We start from the raw sequence: 20,854 nt of genomic DNA, 5'->3' as shown, positions 1-20,854 counted from the left end.
CTACCCACATAGCCCTGCAAGCTCATTTCCCTCAAGTGCCCATTCAAATTCCTTGGATTTCTAACAATTCCTGATAAATTATCAGCACAGTCTCTTTGTGTACAAAAACTGAAAATGTTGGAACAACACATCGTACCACTCAGGATCTGAATGAGAAAGATTTATTGAGTGGAATCTTGTTCAAAAAGTAACGGGCCAGTTAGTGACATGAACCATTATTAATGTGCAACTCTGTCAGCAAGTTCCACAGGTGGAGCGATACACGGCGAGCTGTGAATCTCCAGAATTTACTGGACAAATTGTGTCATTCTTCCGTTTGCTTCACACAAACAGCATCTGATCCTCAACCTCTCCGTTACTTTTATGGACTTGCTGAACTTGCAGATTAACTGGCCATTAAACTTGCATGTTAAGTCTGGTAATTATGAGTGTAAATTTTAATAACATGGTAATGATTAATGCATTGACAATCAACTTCTGCTGCCCAGAAATTGAACAATTTAAACTGTAGAGTCTCATTCCGTCAGGTAGTAAATTATTCTCAGAGATTTTAAAAATGTCAAATTTCAATTTTTTTATTTTTTAAAAATCTTTTCTTTTCTATTTCTTTTTTTCTCTCTCTCTTAATCCAATCTTTATTTCCCTCTCTTTATTTCTCTCTCTCTGTACATGATTTGGCTCCAGGTTAAGGATTAATTTATTGGGGAGCAATATATACAGCTGTACATAAAATTGAATTGGCTAAAGTTGGACATGTGAGGCTGGTTTTAATACACAAGAATTTCCTCAAGTTTCCCTGAACTTATTCAGAGAAGAGCTGAGCAATATAGACAAGGAAATGTCTCCTGTTCAATACCTGACCTGTGATGAGTGACATGAGCAATTCTTTGGTCACCACAGTTAACCATAACGACCTGGTTACAGAGGGTGGGATTATCTTTTGGGATTCATCTCTTCTCACTAACAATTAACCCTTGCTGGAAACAGGAAGCCAGTTGGAAACAGTGTTGGATCATGTGATTTACTCCTCTGTCCCGGTCACTCTCCTAAGACTCACACTTTGACAAATTAATGCCGTGGAACTGTACCCTAGCAAGGAGTTAATGGCATTCAGAAGGCAAGCGAGGGCTGATGGGGCAAAGGGGAGGCAGGGGGTGGGGGAAGGGGGGGGATTCACAGTAGAAGAAAAGGAAGAGTGTCCACATTATGGGACCCATGCCAGCAAGAGAGGGTTACTCTTTTGGTCTCAACCCCAGAACAGAATTCTAGCTAAAGGGACCCCGGCATAAGATGGAGATCTTATCCCAAGACTAATGTCGTGGGTCTCAGAAGTGGCCCGGATCCCACCAGTATTTCTGCTGAATATCACTGAAATCAAGTAATGTCTATATTCAGTGTCTGTCAGTCAAGGTTAATGTTGGACAAGACTGCTTAGTGCAAATTAACATCCAAAAAGTTACTATTGTATTTTGTACCTCAGAGATTTGAGGAGATGACACACGCCAGGTTCTATGTATAAACAGAGTTTTCTTACAAAAGCTTTTTAAAAAAAATCTCTGCAGCCACAAGCTTCCCTCCAGTTTCTCTGTACCACACCCAGAGGCTTGACTAATAGCATACAGCACAGAGAAGAGTTGACAGACACACACAATGAAACATCAAAAAATTGAACACGTAATTCCCCCTTGTAAACTAAAAGAGTTAATTTTAAATTGAACCATCCTAAACAACAAACATATGTACACCAAGTCATTTCTTAAAGTTCACAGTATCCTTTTCCTCTAAGTACAGAAATAGCTCTTGAGGTGTGAAAGAAGCAGATGACAGCACTGAGATCTACGAACTTGAGCTTGTGATTCTGCGTAATCTCGATGAGGCGGATGGTCAACATTGCGGAAATTCTCATCATCACTGTCCTCGAAATATTCTGGTCTGCTTGCTATCAAGCATCTTGCATTCCATTTTATGTTGTCATCCAATCAATAAGCGTTGGTACTGAGCAACTGTTTGACCTACTTGGATCCTGATTTGGCCATTCAATGCAAAGCCAACTTCCAACTTCAAATCAGGATTCCCTTGCACCTGTTTGCTTGTCAAAGTATACTTTCGCTTTGCCTTGTTGCTTTGTGATTTCTTCTGCTTTCGCTCTGACATTTTAGTTGGATGGTAGCGAAGGCTCAAGATTGGTCAGCAGCATGTGAGAGCTGAGTGTCTTTCGGCTGGTGTCTTTCTGGTCAGAGAGTGTGAGATGGATTGATATGCGCAAGTAGGATTTTAAAGGATTGTTCAAATGCTTTCCCCTCCAACATGTTAGCTCTTAGATTGATCTTGATCACCCTGTTGAATCGTTCGACACCGCCATTCGATTGCGGGTTGCATCGCGATGTCAGATGGTTGCAAATTCCGTAGCTTGCTAGGAGCTCTGTGAACTGACTGGAAATAAACTGTGGTCCTCTGTCTGTAGTGATAGCCTCCAGCAAACACCGCTTCGTAAAGAACTTGTCTAGAATGTCAATGATCAAAGTGATAGTTATGGAATTTGTTGTAGCGATTTCTAACCATTTGCTATGTAGGTAATGAACAAGAAGCAAAAAAGCGCTGATTCCAAAAATATCCACTTGGAGCTGTTGTCATGGTTTTGTTGGCCATGGGGTCGGTTGTCGAGGTGCTGGGTATGGGTTAACAGACTTTTCACTGAGCGGACAAGCTACACAGCTTTTGATGCCCTCTTCTCTGCAGCATTCTATTGCTGGCTACCAAACTGCTTCACAGGGTCATTGCTTCATCTTAATAAGACTCCATGGGTAAAACGCAATACACGTTGCCGTAGTACTCTCAGGATAACCGCTCAAGTTCTGCATGCGATACAATTATCAAACAATGCAAGCTCACTCTGTGATGCGGAATCAATTCTCCCTCTAATTCGCAAGGCCACTTTGTTTTTAGGTACTGACTCATTTCTTGCAGTACCCTGCCTCAAGCCAATTTTGCCTTCAGTTCCTCTTGTGTAACAAGGTTCAGTTTTGTGCAAAACCATCGTGATCACATAGTCTACAATGTCGCTTCACCATTGCTACCACTGTCTGTGAGAGTAGTACAGCTAAACATGTCAGCTACTTGGTCTGCAAGATACCCGACCTGTACCCATGAAGATGATCAGACCATCTGTAGATGTGTAGAGGTCAATGAGCAGATCCTGACTGAAATAACAATGTAATCAGCGCTTTGTGATCAGTGCGGAGAGTAAACTTTCTACCTCAGAGAGATACATGTGGTTCACAAATGTAAATGCCAGTTAATGTTTCACGCTCTCCAGTAGTTTCCGACAATGGGCGTAATGCTACCATGGGAAATGACGTAAAGCAGATGAGCATCACACTGTATAGCAACACACAGTAAAAGCACCAGGTTATTTTAAAGAATGCTCAGTGAGAGTCGCCTCTCAGTGTCACTTCTCATCAGTGTTGGCACAAAAATATCTATACTGAGTGACAAATTCTGCCATTGTTATTTTACACAACTTTCTCTCCGGCAACAGACACTCTGCAAATTCTCGATCATTCTGATTTTGGGAACAATCACAGTTCCAATGCTCTACAAAAGCAAGTTCACATTCTGCTTATGTGGGTAAACCTGTTCGATAAGCTTGGCTTCAAACTTGAAGATCCCCACTGGAGCAGACATTAACGTGATCGATGACACTGATTATGTACAATAGTATCCTTCCTGATTTGGGGAGATTACAGGGCACCGTCGCATTGCTCACGGCAACAGGCCAATTCCGCCAGTTTGCAAAATTTGAGAGACAGGCGCCATTTGCGATCATGCCAAAAGTCCCACAGGAACTGAAACAACTTGAAGCACATGGAGTTTGTTTCTTCGGTCTTGTCAGACGTTGAGGGGATGTTCAACCTGCTTTATGTCATTTCCCAAGGTAGGGCCAAAGCAGGACATGACCAGCAGTTATCAGTGGTGCTCATTCAACTCGCACAACACAATTTGACAATCAGCAAGGATAAATGCACATTTGCGGCCAACGGCCAATTGCTTTATAGCCGTATTTCACGCTTAGGAATAGATTCCCTCCATGTATCGAACTGATGAAGTGTTCTCCTTCAACAACCTGCGCACCTTTGCAAAGTGATTCGTTTTTTAACATGTCTTACACTTTTTCCCCTTAGAGCTGGACATGGGGAGCAATTTTCTGGCCCCGCCCACCGCCGGGATCGTCCGGTCCCGCCAAAAGTCAATGGAATTTTTGGCTAGGCCGCCGAATCGCTGGCGGTGGGTCCCACCGCGGTGGGGCTGGAAAATCCCAGCCGCGGTATTATGAATTTATGGGCACCTCCACAATTCAGGCACAGTTTTGAGGATATCTGACCATGACGGTGCGCCTGTTGATGAACCTGCCGAGTTCTCTTTTGTCCATAAGCCTTGAACTTGAGCTGGTTGGGCAAGCTGTGCCTGCAACCCTGAGTCTGAGGGCACATTTCCGCATAACCTCTTCAAATCTAAAATGGCAAGTTCGATTTCGACTGCCAAGGCCGTAGCATTTTCCAAAATTAAACCAGAGTAGTCATTCCCTAATTCATGGAATTAAAGTATTGTTTTCAATAAGTTTGCCATGAATTAGTTCGTTGGTTAGGGTGCCAAATTAACGTGAAGCCAGGTGTCTCAATGCTGCCGTGGACTGTTTTATGGGCTCATCATTTCCCTGGCCTCTCTGGTGGAATGTGTATTACTAATCGCACTTTTCTTTGGCTCAAAGTGTTTTTTGAGAGTGCTTACCATGGTATCAAACATAGACACGTCTTGCGTGAACAGGTTGAATACTTGCTGACCTTCTTCCCCGGGGCAACAGATGAATATCGCCCTCTTGGGAGTTGCTGCTATCTCCGTATCTTCCATATCTGTTGTGAGTAAGTAGGTCTTGAACCCCAGAATTTATCGATCCTACGACAGGGATGCATCTCCAATTGAAGAAAGGAAAGGTACTGGAGCCAGTAAATTTAAACAATTCTCCATCTTCGGAGATGGAGATATGCAAAGATGACACAGACCAGGGTCTGTGTGTGAACACGACTTTATTACAAAAGCTTTTTTTTAAAATGTCTGCCGTTAGGAGCTTCTTTTCTAGTTTCTCTTTCTCTGGAACCACACTCATAGGCTTGACTAATAGCACACAGCACAGAGAACAGTCAACAGGCACAGACAATCAACACTGAACATTGAACACAATAGTAACCATTACCATTATGTCATTCTATAGAAGCTGTACAGGATGTACAAAAATTATGAGGGGCCTAGAGGAAAAACCTGTTTCCCCTAGTTGAGGGATCAATTACTAGGGGACATAGTTTTAAGGTGACGGGTAGAAGGTTTAGAGGGGACATGAGGAAAAACTTTTTCACCCAGAGGGTGGTGGGCATCTGGAATTCACTGCCTAAATTGGTGGTTGAGGCCGAAATGCTCAACTTATTTGAAAGGTACCTGGATATGCACCTGAAGTGTTGTAACCTGCAAGGCTATGGACCAGGTGCTGGAAAATGGTAATAAAATGAGTGACTAGTTTCTTTTTTTTTCTGTTTTTTGGCCGGAGCAGACATGATGGGCTGAATGGCCTCTTTCTGTACCATAACTTTCCTATAGTTCTATTCTATGGTTCTAAGCTGTCCTGCATAAGTTGTACATCACAGTGAAAGTGTTTAGCTGCAGGTAATCTTACAAGTTAACCAAAATGAAAATCACTACAATACTTGGAGTAAAAATTCACAACGATACCGTGTGAAAACAGGAAACGAATTTTCCAATTTTACATTTACACCAACTTTGTAGCTAAACTCATTGCAGGCTAGGAATCAACCCTAAGCCTCACGGGTCTGCAGAAATGTATAGCAAGGAGGTTGTTATTTGGTCCATTGTGTTTTTGTGTGCTCTTTGATACTGTCAGAATACCAGTTCATCAGTTGTGACAAAAGAATATTGACCCGAAACATTAACTCTGATTTTCTCCATAGATGCTGCCTGACTTGCCGAATACTTCCGGCATCGCCTGTATTTATTTCTGATTTCCAGAAAGTGCATTATTTTGCTTGTGTACTAGGGCTCAAACTGTATTTTTACTGCAACAGCTTAATAGGAAACCTCGAGCTTTTGCAATTTAAAAATCAGCATTTCCTGATCTTTCAAATCCTACATCACCTTCATTTCCCTCGCTGATCTTACCATCTGCTTCTTTTAGAAATTCACTGACGCCATCTATGCAGGCAGCCCAGGTCTTAGCGAAATATTCAGCCCCATACATCTCCAACATGGGCTTTCTCATCTTTTCGCTCCACCGTGAGACATCTCGAACAGCTGGAATTAAGCAGAGCTGGTGAGGATCAGTATGCTGGATACAACGGCAAATAATGCTATCACAAAGTAACAGGAAGAAGATTCTAGGCAGTTTTCCCAGTCTCCCATTGTAACCTCGTTGGGAAAACAATGGAATCACCAGAGAAGTGATATAAAGTGTTAATGGTAGCTAATTATACTAAGGTAGGCAGGTGAAGGGCACTGGTTAATTAAGTACTTAGAGTACTTATAAAGAGAGACTGCTGGGACACTACATTTGGTAGGTAGGAGGCAGACGTATGTGATGCTGCATTCTGTAAAGAAACCAATTATCAAGAAAAAGATTTGCATCTAGTTTCATAAATTCATCATCTGGCTTAGTATCCAATTATCATAAAGGACCAGCCTCTGCCACTTGGCATCATTATGGGCGGAGAGTGAGATAACCCCTGTGGAATTTCATGTCCAAACTGCTTAGGGAACAAATTTGTTATTCAGTATTCCCAGTCTAAAAGGAAAAAGTTTTCACAGCAAGCAAGGTGAGGCAGTGGTATTTTATAAATGTCTTACATTAGCAGTCCAAAAGCATTAGATTGTGATTGAGGGCTTTAAGATTAAATGCAGCTGTGCAATAACACTGTATAATAACGCTTCTACAACATTTTTGAATTGACCTAGTTTTACAGTGAACTGCTATAAAGTTTTTGGAAACAGGGTGGTCAGGCTAAAACTCCAAGTGAGTACACTAGTTAGAACGGTGCTGTGGAAAAGAAAGATTCGGGTTTGATCGCTCAGTTGAGGTCAGTTCCCAGTCTCATCTGCATTAGGGGGAGACGATGAACAAAGAGGAAAAACATTAGACCCACCAGGTTGGCTCTCCCTTATTGAGTTGTTCCAGCCATGGCTCAGTGGACTGCACTCTCGCCTCTGAGTCACAAGACCCACCTCAGAACTCGAGCACGCAAAAAAGAATCGAGGCTGACATTCCGGTGCGGTACTGCAGGAGTGCGGCACTGTTGGATCGTTTGATGAGATGTTAAACCAAGGTCCTGTCATCCCTCTCAATTGGATATAAGCGATCCCATGGTACTGCTTCAAAGCAGAGCAGAGGAGTTTTCCCTGAGGTCCTGGCCAATTTTTTATCCTCAATCAACATCACAAAAAAAAGATGACCTGGTCATTATCACATTGCAGCTTGTTGGAGCTTGCTGTGCACAAACTGGTTGCTGAATTTCCTGCATTGCAACAGTGACTACACTTCGAAAATCGCTCCGTTGGCTGTAAAGCACTTTGGGATGTCCTGTGGTTGTGAAACGCGCTAGATAAATGCAAGTCTTTACTTCCATTGTGTTGCTGGAGCAGGGTTGGGGGCAAGATTCTTTTCTCACCATCCCAAACTTGGTTTGGGGGTTGGGGGGTGTGGTTTCAGATCTCAATGAAGATGTAGCGGGACGGACAGGAGCTTGCCGCTAACAGGCAGAGAAATGTGGCAGGGCTGCAGTGAGACGCCCATTACCTTGTTCATGAGGAGCAGGAGGAGCCACTGCTAAAGGGGGCAGCAGCCTTCCATAGATCTCACTAATAAAGTGAACGAGGGATGCTGAATGAGGGGTGGCTACTTTTGGAGCAGACATGGGAGCGGGAGAGCAGCGCTGTACAATACGCTCACCCTGTGGTGAATCGGTCACAGTCTTGTGGTGAACTGATGCTCTTCATCAGGCCATGAGGACATTTGGAGCCTGCGGCAGTCTATTTGACAGGGGACACTGTTTCAGGCTTTGTCTAATGCAATTCGTGGCCATGTTAAAAGTAAGTAGAAAAACCCTGCAGGGAAAACAACCCTTAACATTAAAAGACGGTACCCTTGTTCCATTAACATACATCGTAAAGAGTTGGCCATTGAAGGAAGTGAAAGCATGCTGAGATATTTAAGTTGCTGCGCCACAACTGGATGCTGTTCCTGTTACTAAAAATATTATTTGACAGAACTGCTGTCAGGGTGAAGTTTTTTAAAATATTCGTTCATGGGATGTGGGCGTCGCTGGCTAGGCCAGCATTTATTGCCCATCCCTAATTGCCCTCAACAAGGTGGTGGTGAGCTGCCTTCCTGAACTGCTGCAGTCCACGTAGTGTAGGTACATCCAAAGCCCACTATAACTCCCCTTTAGCCCTGTCCCTCAACCCCAGTTCACAGGCCCCTCTCCTCACCCCGCCTCTAGGAGACTGCTGCAAGATTCACGCCATCCTTTGCATATTTTTTCGTATCGTGTGATGAATATGGTGACCTGATTGCGGCGGGTTTGGCAAGCATCCAAATCCTATTGGAAAACACTGTAGTGCAGAGAGGGGGGGGAGGTGAACACGACCAGATCCTGTTCTGGGCCATTCGCAGTCGTTGCTCCACCGCTTTGCGGGTTTTAACCAGGATCAGACTGGTTTCCCTGACATCACTTCCCATTGTCACTGAAGGGTGGCGGAGCAGACAAGGGTGAAGGCAGCTGGTATTCCTGTATCTGAAGGAGCACTCTTAGGCACAGGGGTCTAATGAGAAGTCCCGTCCCCCACCGCAAGCTAATTTTCACTGGTTCTCCACTGCATCACCTGATTTTGGGCAGCTGGAAGGAGATCCAGCTGCTCCTCTCCAATGGACTGTTATCGAAAATTTCCTTTCAGCTGACTCACGCCCAGTATATGGTGGAGGAGCCGTAGGTTAACCATCGCCTTCTAGGCCGCAGCAGCTGCATGTTCTAGGGCAGCGCTTCCCAAACTTTTCGCCACCGTGACCCCATTTTGAGGATTGAAAATTGCAGTGACCCCCCCCCGCCCACCACCCCTCAATGGGAGCTGTGCGAGTGGGAGAAGAGAGTGGGTGGGGGTGGGGTTAGGGGCAGTGGAAACTTGAGAGAGCTGGGGAGGAGAGGGGCCTGTGAGAGTGGGGGAGGAGAGGGGCCTGGGAGAGTGGGGGAGGAGAGGGGCCTGTGAGAGTGGGGGGAGGAGAGGGGCCTGTGAGAGTGGGGGAGGGGAGGGGCCTGTGAGAGTGGGGGTGGGGTGGGGCCTGGGAGAGTGAGGGAGGAGAGGGGCCTGTGAGAGTGGGGGAGGAGAGGGGCCTGTGAGAGTGGGGGAGGAGAGGGGCCTGTGAGAGTGGGGGAGGAGAGGGGCCTGTGAGAGTGGGGGAGGGGAGGGGCCTGTGAGAGCTGGGGAGGAGAGGGGCCTGTGAGAGTGGGGGGAGGAGAGGGGCCTGTGAGAGTGGGGGGAGGAGAGGGGCCTGGGAGAGTGAGGGAGGAGAGGGGCCTGTGAGAGTGGGGGAGGGGAGGGGCCTGTGAGAATGGGGGAGGAGAGGGGCCTGTGAGAGTGGGGGAGGGGAGGGGCCTGTGAGAGTGGGGGAGGGGAGGGGCCTGTGAGAGTGGGGGGAGGAGAGGGGCCTGGGAGAGTGAGGGAGGAGAGGGGTCTGTGAGAGTGGGGGAGGAGAGGGGCCTGTGAGAGTGGGGGAGGAGAGGGGCCTGTGAGAGTGGGGGAGGGGAGGGGCCTGTGAGAGCTGGGGAGGAGAGGGGCCTGTGAGAGTGGGGGGAGGAGAGGGGCCTGTGAGAGTGGGGGGAGGAGAGGGGCCTGGGAGAGTGAGGGAGGAGAGGGGCCTGTGAGAGTGGGGGAGGGGAGGGGCCTGTGAGAATGGGGGAGGAGAGGGGCCTGTGAGAGTGGGGGAGGGGAGGGGCCTGTGAGAGTGGGGGAGGGGAGGGGCCTGTGAGAGTGGGGGGAGGAGAGGGGCCTGGGAGAGTGAGGGAGGAGAGGGGCCTGTGAGAGTTGGGGGAGGAGAGGGGCCTGGGAGAGTGAGGGAGGAGAGGGGCCTGTGAGAGTGGGGGTGGGGTGGGGCCTGTGAGAGTGGGGGAGGAGAGGGGCCTGTGAGAATGGGGGAGGAGAGGGGCCTGTGAGAGTGGGGGAGGGGGGCCTGTGAGAGTGAGGGAGGAGAGGGGCCTGTGAGAGCTGGGGAGGAGAGGGGCCTGTGAGAGTGGGGGGAGGAGAGGGGCCTGTGAGAGTGGGGGTAGGAGAGGGGCCTGTGAGAGCTGGGGAGGAGAGGGGCCTGTGAGAATGGGGGAGGAGAGGGGCCTGTGAGAGTGGGGGATCTGTGAGAGTGAGGGAGGAGAGGGGCCTGTGAGAGTGGGGGAGGGGAGGGGCCTGTGAGAGTGGGGGAGGGGAGGGGTCTGTGAGAGTGGGGGAGGAGAGGGGCCTGTGAGAGTGGGGGAGGAGAGGGGCCTGTGAGAGTGGGGGATCTGTGAGGGAGGAGAGGGGCCTGTGAGAGTGGGGGAGGGGAGGGGCCTGGGAGAGTGGGGGAGGGGAGGGGCCTGTGAGAGTGGGGGAGGAGAGGGGCCTGTGAGAGTGGGGGAGGAGAGGGGCCTGTGAGAGTGGGGGAGGAGAGGGGCCTGTGAGAGTGGGGGAGGAGAGGGGCCTGTGAGAGTGGGGGTGGGGTGGGGCCTGTGAGAGTGGGGGAGGAGAGGGGCCTGTGAGAGTGGGGGAGGAGAGGGGCCTGTGAGAGTGGGGGAAGAGAGGGGCCTGTGAGAGCGGGGGAGGAGAGGGGCCTGTGAGAGCGGGGGGAGGAGAGGGGCCTGTGAGAGTGGGGGAGGAGAGGGGCCTGTGAGGGCCGGGGAGGAGAGGGGCCTGTGAGAGTGGGGGAGGAGAGGGGCCTGTGAGAGTGGGGGAGGAGAGGGGCCTGTGAGAGCGGGGGGAGGAGAGGGGCCTGTGAGAGTGGGGGAGAGGGGGGGCCTGTGAGAGTGGGGGAGGAGAGGGGCCTGTGAGAGTGGGGGGAGGAGAGGGGCCTGTGAGAGCGGGGGAGGAGAGGGGCCTGTGAGAGCGGGGGAGGAGAGGGGCCTGTGAGAGTGGGGGAGGAGAGGGGCCTGTGAGAGTGGGGGAGGAGAGGGGCCTGTGAGAGCGGGGGAGGAGAGGGGCCTGTGAGAGTGGGGGAGGAGAGGGGCCTGTGAGAGTGGGGGAGGAGAGGGGCCTCTGAGAGTGGGGGTAGGAGAGGGGCCTGTGAGAGTGGGGGAGGGGAGGGGCCTGTGAGAGCGGGGGTGGGGGTGGGGGTGGGGCAGGGGGTGGAGTGTTAAATCTTCAGGGATTTTTAGAAATGTACCTTTTCTCTGACCTGGAATCACACCTCAAGCATTGGCCATTTAGGCCAAGAATCGTTTAAAAAAAGAAGAGGATTTAAAAGGGCCTCACAGCTGTTAACATCCAGTCAGAGCTCCACAACAGCCATGGCTACTTCAGAGCTCACAACCCCGGAATTTCATCTGGCAACCCCGCTGGGGGGGGGTCACGACCCCCAGTTTGGGGAGCCTTGATCTTGGGGGTCCAAATGGGATTAAAAAATCACGAGGATAAATGAAAGAGTAAGATATAAGCCCTGTGCTTTCAAAAGTAAAACAATTCACTTTTCAACTGCCAGTCACTGATTTTGTTTCATCAACCGCAGGGAATTTCGGTTAATGTAACAGGTTGACACTAAGAAGGATTTTTCTAACGCAAAAGCCTAGAATTACCTGTCTAAAATTATAGCTATGTCTGCTGTGAGGGAGGTTTAAACTGGGCCCAGCGTGTACAGGCCCCAACCAGGAGCCAGAGGCCAATTCGAAAGTGGGCCTCAGGCTTCACTTCAACAGGTTCGACGAGATGTCAATGCCTGAGGTACCTCCACCAGAGGCTCGCCCGTCTCAGAAAATGAATCTCGGGCCCTCAGGTAAGTGGTGGTGCAGAGGCGATGTGGGGGGGTGGGGGGGTGCGTTGTGTTTGGGGGAGGGTGTGGGATTACTGTCAGTGAGCATTTCCTACAAAGCCACCAAATAAACACACTCACCGTTATAAAGTTTTATGTCTGTCTGAGTAACAAAGGCAGTTGCGCCCCACACCACCAATTTGTGAACCAGGCTGGGGTGTTTCGAGGCTGCAATGAGAGCTGTTATTCCACCATCACTCCAACCCAGAAGGGAGAATTTCTGGAAGTGCAGGGCCTGGAAAGAATGGACAAGAATGCCATATGATAATGGACATGGAGTCATTGTGGCAGAGAATGAAACCATTCAGCCCACCGGGTTCATGCCAGCTCTCTGTACAGCAATCCAGTCAGTCCCATCTTCCTGCGCTAATCCTGTAGCCCTGCTAGTTTATTTACCTCAAGCGCCCACCCAATTTCCTTTTGAAATCACTGACTGTTTTCGCTTCCACCACCCTCTAAGGCAGTGCATTCCAGGTCATTGCCATTCGCTGCATTAAAAAGTTCATCCTCACCTTCGCCCTGTATCTCTCTCCCAAAGCCTTAAATCTGTGTCCCCCTAGTCCTGGTACAATTAGCTAATGGGAGCAGCTTTTCTTTGTCTATCTTATCCAAACCTGTCATAACCTTGTACACCTCCCATCAAAGCTCCCCATAATCTCCTTTGCTCCGAGGAGACCAACCCCATCTTTCCCAACCTAACCTTGTAGCCAAAACCCCTCATCCCTGCAACCGTTCCTGGTAAATCTCCTCTGCACCATCTCTCAAGGACCCTCACGCCCTGCAGTGTGGTGACCAGAACTGAATGCGATACTCTAGTTGTGGGTCTAACCAGAGTTTTATAAAAGTTCAGCAAAATATCCCTGCGTTTGAACTCCATTCCTCTGTTCATAAAGGTTTTGTAGAACCACAGAATTTATGGAATGGTTACGGGACTGAACGAGGCCATTCAGCTCATTGTGGCCATGCCAGCTCTCTCTCTGCAAAAGCAACTCACCTGGTCCCACTTCCCTGCCTTTTCCCTGCATCCCCGTAAACATTTTTTCCTCTCAAACAATTATCCAATTCTCTTTTGAAGGCCTCGATTGAATCTGCCTTGGCCACACTCTTAGGCTGTGCATTTCAGACTCTAACCCACTCTCTGGCTGATGAATAGTTTTAAATTCTGATACAAAATGGAAAAACTCTGCTGGGTGTACATAACAGTTTTCATTTTATTATTGAAATAATATACCTAAGTTCTATTAACTTCTATTTTCCGTTTCTTTTTTCACTTTATCTTACTGAATTTTCTTCCGCTCCTTTAATTTTGGATTGCTATCTGTTATGAGGCGAGGTATAGATAGAAACAAAACAACTAACTTCAGAGAATGCTGTTTGGAGTCGCACGAATCCAAAATGTTCTCAACGACATTACCAGCAACAACTGTGCACAGACACTGGGCTGTGTCTCACGGCCACAGAACTTTACTAATTCCATCAAAATCCAAAGTTTGCTCTTCTGAGACCTGTGCCGAGCCCAAGTATGACCACGGGAAGCACAGAGGTGGGGAGTTTAGGACGTTTCTGCTACGCACAAACCTGCATTAAATCCACAGCATCTTTTGCATCCGCGTGATAGAAATCCAAAGGAAACTCTCGCTGCGGAGGGATGGAGTGTCCATAGCCTCGAGGGTCCCAGGAAACAACCGTGAAACGTTCCTTGTTCAAAGACTTAAGCTGGGGTCCAAAATCAGTCTGACTGCTTCCTGAAAGAGAAACCAGATATATAAATCTGCCCATTCTTCCAAATCCACATAGAGTGACAGCTTTCATTAGTGCTGCACTTACAGTTCTATAATACTTAGAGGAGCAACGAGTGATAAAACATGCACCAAGCGATGTGTACACACTGTGCTCTTTAGCTAAATGGCTAAAATAGATTTTTATCCCCTCCCGATCTGTCAGTTTTCTCATTAACTTCTCGTTGGGCATCATCCCACAGGCAGTAATTTCTGTTCCATGGCCTGTTTGTCAGGTATCAGCCCAGGCTTGTTGGTTTTACCAGTTTCCCGGTGGATTGTTCATCATCTGTTCCACCCAACAGCTTTTTAAGTGCACCTTCAGCAGGGTTCACTAGACCCTGGTCAGCTGGTGGGGAGGCAAATGCCTAGTCAGTCTTCTACCCAGCAGCACAAAGTGAGATGTAGCTGCTTAAACGTATGAAGGACGGCACACGGAATCATTGGCTGGAAAACAGGAAGCCGAGAGTAATGGTCAATGGATACTTTTCGGGCTGGAGGAAGGTTTGTAGTGGAGTTCCCCAGGGGTGGGTATTGGGACCCTTGCTTTTCCTGATATATATTAATGATCTAGATCTTGGTGTGCAGGGGACCATTTCAAAGTTTGTGGACGATATGAAGCTTGGGAGTGTTGTGAACTGTGAGGAGGACATTGTAGAACTTCAGACGGACATAGACAAGTTGGTGGAGTGGGCAGATAGGTGGCAGATGAAGTTCAATGTGGAGAAGTGTGAGGTGATGGTAGAAAGAACATGGACAGACAGTATAAAATTAGGGTGAAATTTTGAAAGGGGGTGCAGGAGCAGAAAGACCTGGGTGTATAATGTGCATAGATCATTGAAGGTGGCAGGGTAGGCAGAGAGAGCAGTTAATAAAGCATATAGTATCCTGGGCGTCATTAATAGGGGCGTAGAGTACAAGGGCAAGGAGGTTATGCTGAATTTCTATAAGAAACTCGTTAGACCTCAACTGGAGTATTGTGTACAGTAAGGGCTGCCCTGTGGTTGAAGGTAGTGCACAAGTACATGTGGGGTAGGGGAGAGGGAAGCGGCCACGCATTAGGGAAACCTTGTGTAAAGTGACCATTCCTCTGCAGCTGAGACAGTTCTGACACAGCCACATCGACATGCGTGGAGTCGGGTCTCTAGTTTATCTGCCCACTCAAGCAAGCAGAGGCATCAAAATGCTACCAAGTGCTCCAGAGCTTTTCACCCCTCAGGCACAGACTGCAAACTAATGAGCGTTTTAGTGGACTGCAGAACAGTTGGACGACTGGGCACATTGTACAACCTCCTTGCAAAAGCTGGCCTTGGAGCAGTCACTGGTGGAGGTGCTCACAGCCCCTTACAATGTCATCATCCCAGTTTGGACCAGTCTCCCTCATGGTTCAAGCTAACAGTGCAGCCTTGCAGTGTGGGTTAGGAGAATGCCTGCGCCTGAGCTGAGAGTACAGCATGCAGTCCAATAGGCAAAGCTGCTGCCAATCGGTCAGGTGGAGTGGGGCGGAGGTGGTTGAGGTTTCGGGCAGCCATGCAGCGCACTAATCTCTGGCCATCCAAGTGGTGGCCAGAACTCTCCAGGATGCGAGAATGCATTAAGGGGCCTTCAGACTTAATCAGAAGAGGTTCTTAGAACTCCCAAGTTATCCCATGTGTCTCTCCGTTTCATCCTGCAGGAAGACAACATCATGACGTACAGAGAGCGGAGGCAACGGTGAAGAGATCGATGGAGGCGCCTGGCTGTGCAGAGGGAGGAGCAGCACCCTCAGGAAGGAGGGGCAGCTGGGACTCCCACACGCGTTGCTGAAGAGCCACAGCGAGCCATTGTTGGTTGGCATCTAGGTAGTCCCTGGGTCTATAGACACTGCCATTCATTCCTGAAGATGACCGACAACCAGTGTCGCTGAAGACTGCCCATGTCTAGGGAACTGGTCAGTCACATCTGACAGCTGCTGCAGGATTTGGTGCCACGGGGACATGGCGGGCATCCACTGCCCGTGACCATGAAAGTGACAGCGGGGCTCAATTTTTACGACAGTGGTTCCTTTCAGGGCTCCACAGGTCACCTCTATGGGATATCACAAGCCTCCACCCACAAATGCATCCATGAGCTCACAGATGCCATCTTCACCAGGGCACACAACTTTGTGCATTTCACCCGGGACCAAGAGATCCAGAATGCATTAGTGATTGGATTTGCCCAGTTCTCAGGTTTCCCACAGGTACAGGGTGCACTCATATGATGCTCAGATCCCTGTCGCAACAAGCGGTCAACTACATCAACTGAATGTGCAGCTGGTGCGTGACCATCATCTTCACATAGCCTCTGAGAATGTCTGACTCTATCTGGCCAAGGGCAGCTCACTTGCTCTCCATGATCAGGGTCATACCATAGAGACGCAGCCAAGTATCTTTATAAACATCTGATCCTTTGTTTGCCTTTAGCACCTGAGCCCTTCAGGAACAGAATGTCACTGGTCACAAATGCTGATGAGATGGGGGCCAGCCCCACCTCAAAGATGCTGAGAGCACACAGAGAGAATGACGGAACTCTGTAGCACCTGCCCACCACATTCTGGCAGCAATGACAGGTATCATCGAGGTGCAGGCATCAGTAATGTGTCCATGTAGTGTGAGGCTGGACCACCACTTTGGTCTGAAGGCTGCACAAAGCACAGGGAAGAGGCCCTGGACTGAGACACCTGCCTTTATCTTGTGCAGAAAGGTTTCACATCTGAGTGACATACACACTGCTCATCAGAACAAGGAGCCATAGGCAGGGAGACATTCTTGGGAGTTTATTAACAATGGTGAACATTATGTACACGTGATTAGCACCCATGCCCAGGCTGTGCAACTACATCTTCTTGAGGTGTCAGCTGTGGCTCAGTTCATAGCACCCTCGCCTTTGAGTCAGAAGGTTGTGGGTTCATGTCCCACTCCCGGAAACCAAGAACTGTGAATGTACTCGAAAGAGTTACATGCGATCTGTTGATAACTCGAAAGAGTTACATCTTCTTAACTTTCCTAACTCTGCCACTATGCCTTGGTGCTCCCCGGCCATCCACAGCAGAGGAGGAGGCAGCCTGCTAACTGCTACTCCCCGCCTGTGATGCCCTTGGCGGGCATCCTCTGGAGAGCTGAGACCTGGAGGGCCCCAGTTTGCTTTCAGGGACCCTCCTCGGCCTGTGGAGCTGTAGCTGCTGAGGTCACAGGAAGAGGGGATTCAGATGTGCTGGGCACTCCCAGAGTCACCTGGATGGATGGCCCTAGGTGAATACCTGCTGATTGTCCTCCCTATGGGTGCCCAAGGGCCCCTGGCTGGCTCCTTGAGGAGAAGGGGTAGCTGGAGTGAGATCGGGCTGCCCCACACCCCTCTCGCGTACACACTGTTGGAGGCCAGCTAAGGCATCGGTGATGGAGTTCAGCCCGCGCAGCAGTGCAGGATTGACGTCCTGGACCAAGGTCTCCATGGCGGCAGCCATCCTACCAGTATTGACCTTGGTGCGTTGGCATTGCCGGCGCTATCACCTCAGCCTGAAGGCAGACGGACTCCTCCATTGTGCCTTGCAATTTGAGGAGTGCACCGAGAGGTATCCGTGCGGCACTTTAAATATGGCGCCTGACGTGATGAAGCGGCGAGGTGATGGCGTGACGGAAGAGTGAAAGCCCGCCCGCCATGGAAATGGCGCGTTTCCCAGGAATGCACAGTTAACGCGATGGGTTTGGGACGATACGGCGTGAAAAGCCGCCATTGCAGCCATCGCCGAAAACATCGTTTCACCCACCTGCTAACGCACTTGGTGCAAATCTGGGATGATTCCGCCCATCGTGGTTGGGATGGTTTATAGCTGTCGGGTTTCATGAAAACACAGTCAGCCAGCAGACGATTCAGCTCAGGCACATTTAAAATGGCTGCCTGAGTAGCCACAATACTCCAGTCGGAAGTTTAAAAAAACAAAGTTGAATCGTTGCTACACTTTTCAGCTTTTGGTGTTTATCCTGGTCACTTTTGGGTTTTCTTTTTAGGGCTTCCCACGGTAGAAAAGTAAAAATAAGAGCAAATATTTTTAATTTTTTCTAGTCACTTTGTACTGCAGCTGTGACCTGTTCCTAGGCAATGATTTGCAACCATTAATACTGCTGCTAAAGCAGACTCTGTACTGTAGCTTTCTATAAGCAAGCCCCAAAACATAATCCAGTATTATTAATAGTAAAATTGCACAGATTATTAGGAAATAATGAGTCATACGGACTTTGAAATGTTAACTCTGTTTCTCTCTCCACAGACCCCGCTGAGTTTTTCCAGCATTTTCTGTTTTTATTTACTCTTTTTTTAGGTGTTTTTGGTATTAAATAAAACACCGATGTCAAGGTTTTTTTTAATGGGGTGTGGGGATTAGCCATATTACCAGGTGCTGAAGCCATTATCTTCAGTCCTCATCCACTCTCTAGCCACTGACTCGATCTTTCTTCTTGGTAACTGCTGGAGACTGAACCCAGTCTGTTTGCAAACTTGGTGTCACATTTGACCCCAAGATGAACTTCTGACCATACATATGCTCCATCACTAAGACCACCTATTTCCACCTCTGTAATGTCGCTCGACTTCATCCTCCCTCAGCACATCTGCTGCTGGAACCTTCAATCATTCAACCCTCATTCTAGCTCTGACTATTCCAATGCCCCTTGCCAGCTTCCTATGTCCTACCCGCCTTAAACTTGATGTCACCCAAAGCTCTGCTGCCCGTGCCCTGGATCGCACAAAATCGTCTTCACCCATCATTCCTGCTGTCACTGACCTGCACAGGGTCCTGGTGAGTAATGGCCTTGATCTTAAAATTCTCATCCCTGTTTTCAAGACTCTTTGTGGCCTCGCCCCACTCTATATCTGTAATTTCTGCCAGCCTCAGAACCCTCCAAGATTTTCGCACTCCTTCAACTCTGGCCTCTTGGGCATCTCCAATTTTAATCGCTCCACCATCACTGGCCAATTCGCTGCCAATTTGCTAAGCTCTGGAATTCCTTCCCTACACCTCTCTACCTGGTTTTCACCCTTTAAGACACTCCTTAAAGCAAACCTCGATGATCAAACTTTTGCTTGTCTGCCCTAATATCTCCTTATGCGGTTCAGGGTCATTTTTGTTCCATAGCGCTCCTGTGAAGTGCTTTGTGCTGCTCCAATATGTTAAAGGTGCTATATAAATGCAACTAATTGTTGATGTTGAAACGTAATTATGGACTTTTTAAATAGTAGATGTGTAGATGGAAGAACCATAAAATTTGCAATGTTATCACTAACCCAACCAGTTAAGGCAAGACTTTTGTTAAATTCCGATCCTACAAGAGCATAAAAATCAAATCAAAAGATGAGCAACGCCGTGAACTTACCCAGTGCCCCAGGGAGCAGCAGGAGGGCATGATCTCCCTTTCCTGTTTGTTGGTAATGGAGGTGGACCCCATTAACTTCCTTTTTTGCAGATGTTACTGTGCTAGAACAAAAAGAAATTAAAAAATCAGCATCAAAGCAAAATACGGCGGATGCTGGAAATCCGAAATAAAAGAAGATGCTGGAAAGACTCATCCGGTCTGGCAGCGTGTGTGGAGAGAGGAACAGGGTTAACGTTTCGAGTCCATGTGACTTTTCTTCAGAGCTAAAGAGTAGTAGAAATATGATGGATTTTATACTGTTCAAGAGGGAGCGACATATATACTGTTTAAGGTGGGTGACATCTTTGTCAATCTCTCCTGAGCTATTCCCCACCTGCTCCACCCCCTCTTAAACAGTATAAAATCTATCACATTTCTACCTCTGTTCAGCTCTGAAGAAGAGTCATACAGACTCAAAACATTAACTCTGTTTCTCTCTCCACAGATGCTGTCAGACTTGCTGAGTTTTTCCAGCATTTTCTGTTTTTATTTAAAGATCAGCATGTTCAATTTCATAAAAATATAATAAAGCATCCCATATATATTTTTATATATATATTTATATATTTAAAATGAGGTCCTGTTTGCCTGTTTAGGTGGATGTAAAAGATGCTGTGGCACTATTTTTAAAATTTATTCTTTCATGGGATGTGGGTGTCGCTGGCTGGGCCAGCATTTATTGTCCATCCCTAGTTGCCCTTGAGAAGGTGGTGGTGAGCTGCCTTCTTGAACCGCTGCAGTCCATGTGGTGTAGGTAGACCCACAGTGCTGTTAGGAAGGGAGTTCCAGGATTTTGACCCCATGACAGTGAAGGAATGGCGATATATTTCCAGATCAGGTTGGTCTGTGGCTTGGCGAGGAACTAAGAGGTGGTGGTGTCCCCATGCATCTGCTGTCCTTTTCCTTCTAGGTGTTAGAGGTCATGGGTTTAGAAGGTGCTGTCTAAGGAGCCTTGGTGAGTTCCTGCAGTGCATCTTGTAGATGGTACACACTGCTGCTACTGTGCGTCGGTAGTGGAGGCAGTGAATGTTTGAGGTGGTGGATGTGGTGCCAATCAGGCAGGCTGCTTTGTCCTGGATAGTGCCAAGCTTCTTGAATGTTCTTGGAGCACTCATCCAGGCAAGTGGAGAGTATTTCATCACACTCTGACGTGTGCCTTGTAGACGGTGGACAGGCTTTGGGGAGTCAGGAGGTATTCCAAGGAAGCTTAGGGAAGGTCTCCCTAGTGTCCAACCTAGGAACAAGAGAAGGCCATTCAGCTCCTCGAGCCTATTCCACCATTCAATGAGATCATGGCTGACCTGTGACCTAACACCACTTACCCACATTTACCTCATATCTCTTTCGCTAACAAAATCTCCCAATCTCAAATTTAAAATTAACAATTGATCCAACAATTGTGCAAGATAGTTCCAAACTTCTACCGCTCTTTGTGAGTAGGAGTGTTTCCTAATTTCGATCCATAAATCTCTCAACCAACATCGCTGAACAACAGATTATTTGATCATTTTACCTTCTTGCTGTGCACATACCGCATACTGTGTTTTCTG

At 48.2% G+C, this 20,854-nt stretch overlaps 1 protein-coding gene across 1 annotated transcript in view; it reads right to left on the bottom strand.

The window, feature by feature from the left end:
- The window catches only part of bphl (biphenyl hydrolase like), a 39,751-nt gene that overhangs the window by 2,048 nt on the left and 16,849 nt on the right, over nt 1-20,854 (bottom strand). The window contains exons 2-5 of the mRNA XM_078539543.1: nt 19,266-19,366; nt 13,676-13,842; nt 12,179-12,332; nt 6,226-6,357 (exon numbers count right to left, since the gene is read on the bottom strand). Coding sequence (XP_078395669.1) covers nt 6,226-6,357; nt 12,179-12,332; nt 13,676-13,842; nt 19,266-19,366 — 554 coding nt within the window. The remainder of the gene's footprint in view (nt 1-6,225; nt 6,358-12,178; nt 12,333-13,675; nt 13,843-19,265; nt 19,367-20,854) is intronic.

This window comes from Cetorhinus maximus, chromosome 3 (assembly GCF_964194155.1).
Source record: "Cetorhinus maximus chromosome 3, sCetMax3.hap1.1, whole genome shotgun sequence".
Lineage (NCBI taxonomy): Eukaryota > Metazoa > Chordata > Chondrichthyes > Lamniformes > Cetorhinidae > Cetorhinus > Cetorhinus maximus.
This window is presented reverse-complemented; position numbering and strand designations above follow the sequence as displayed.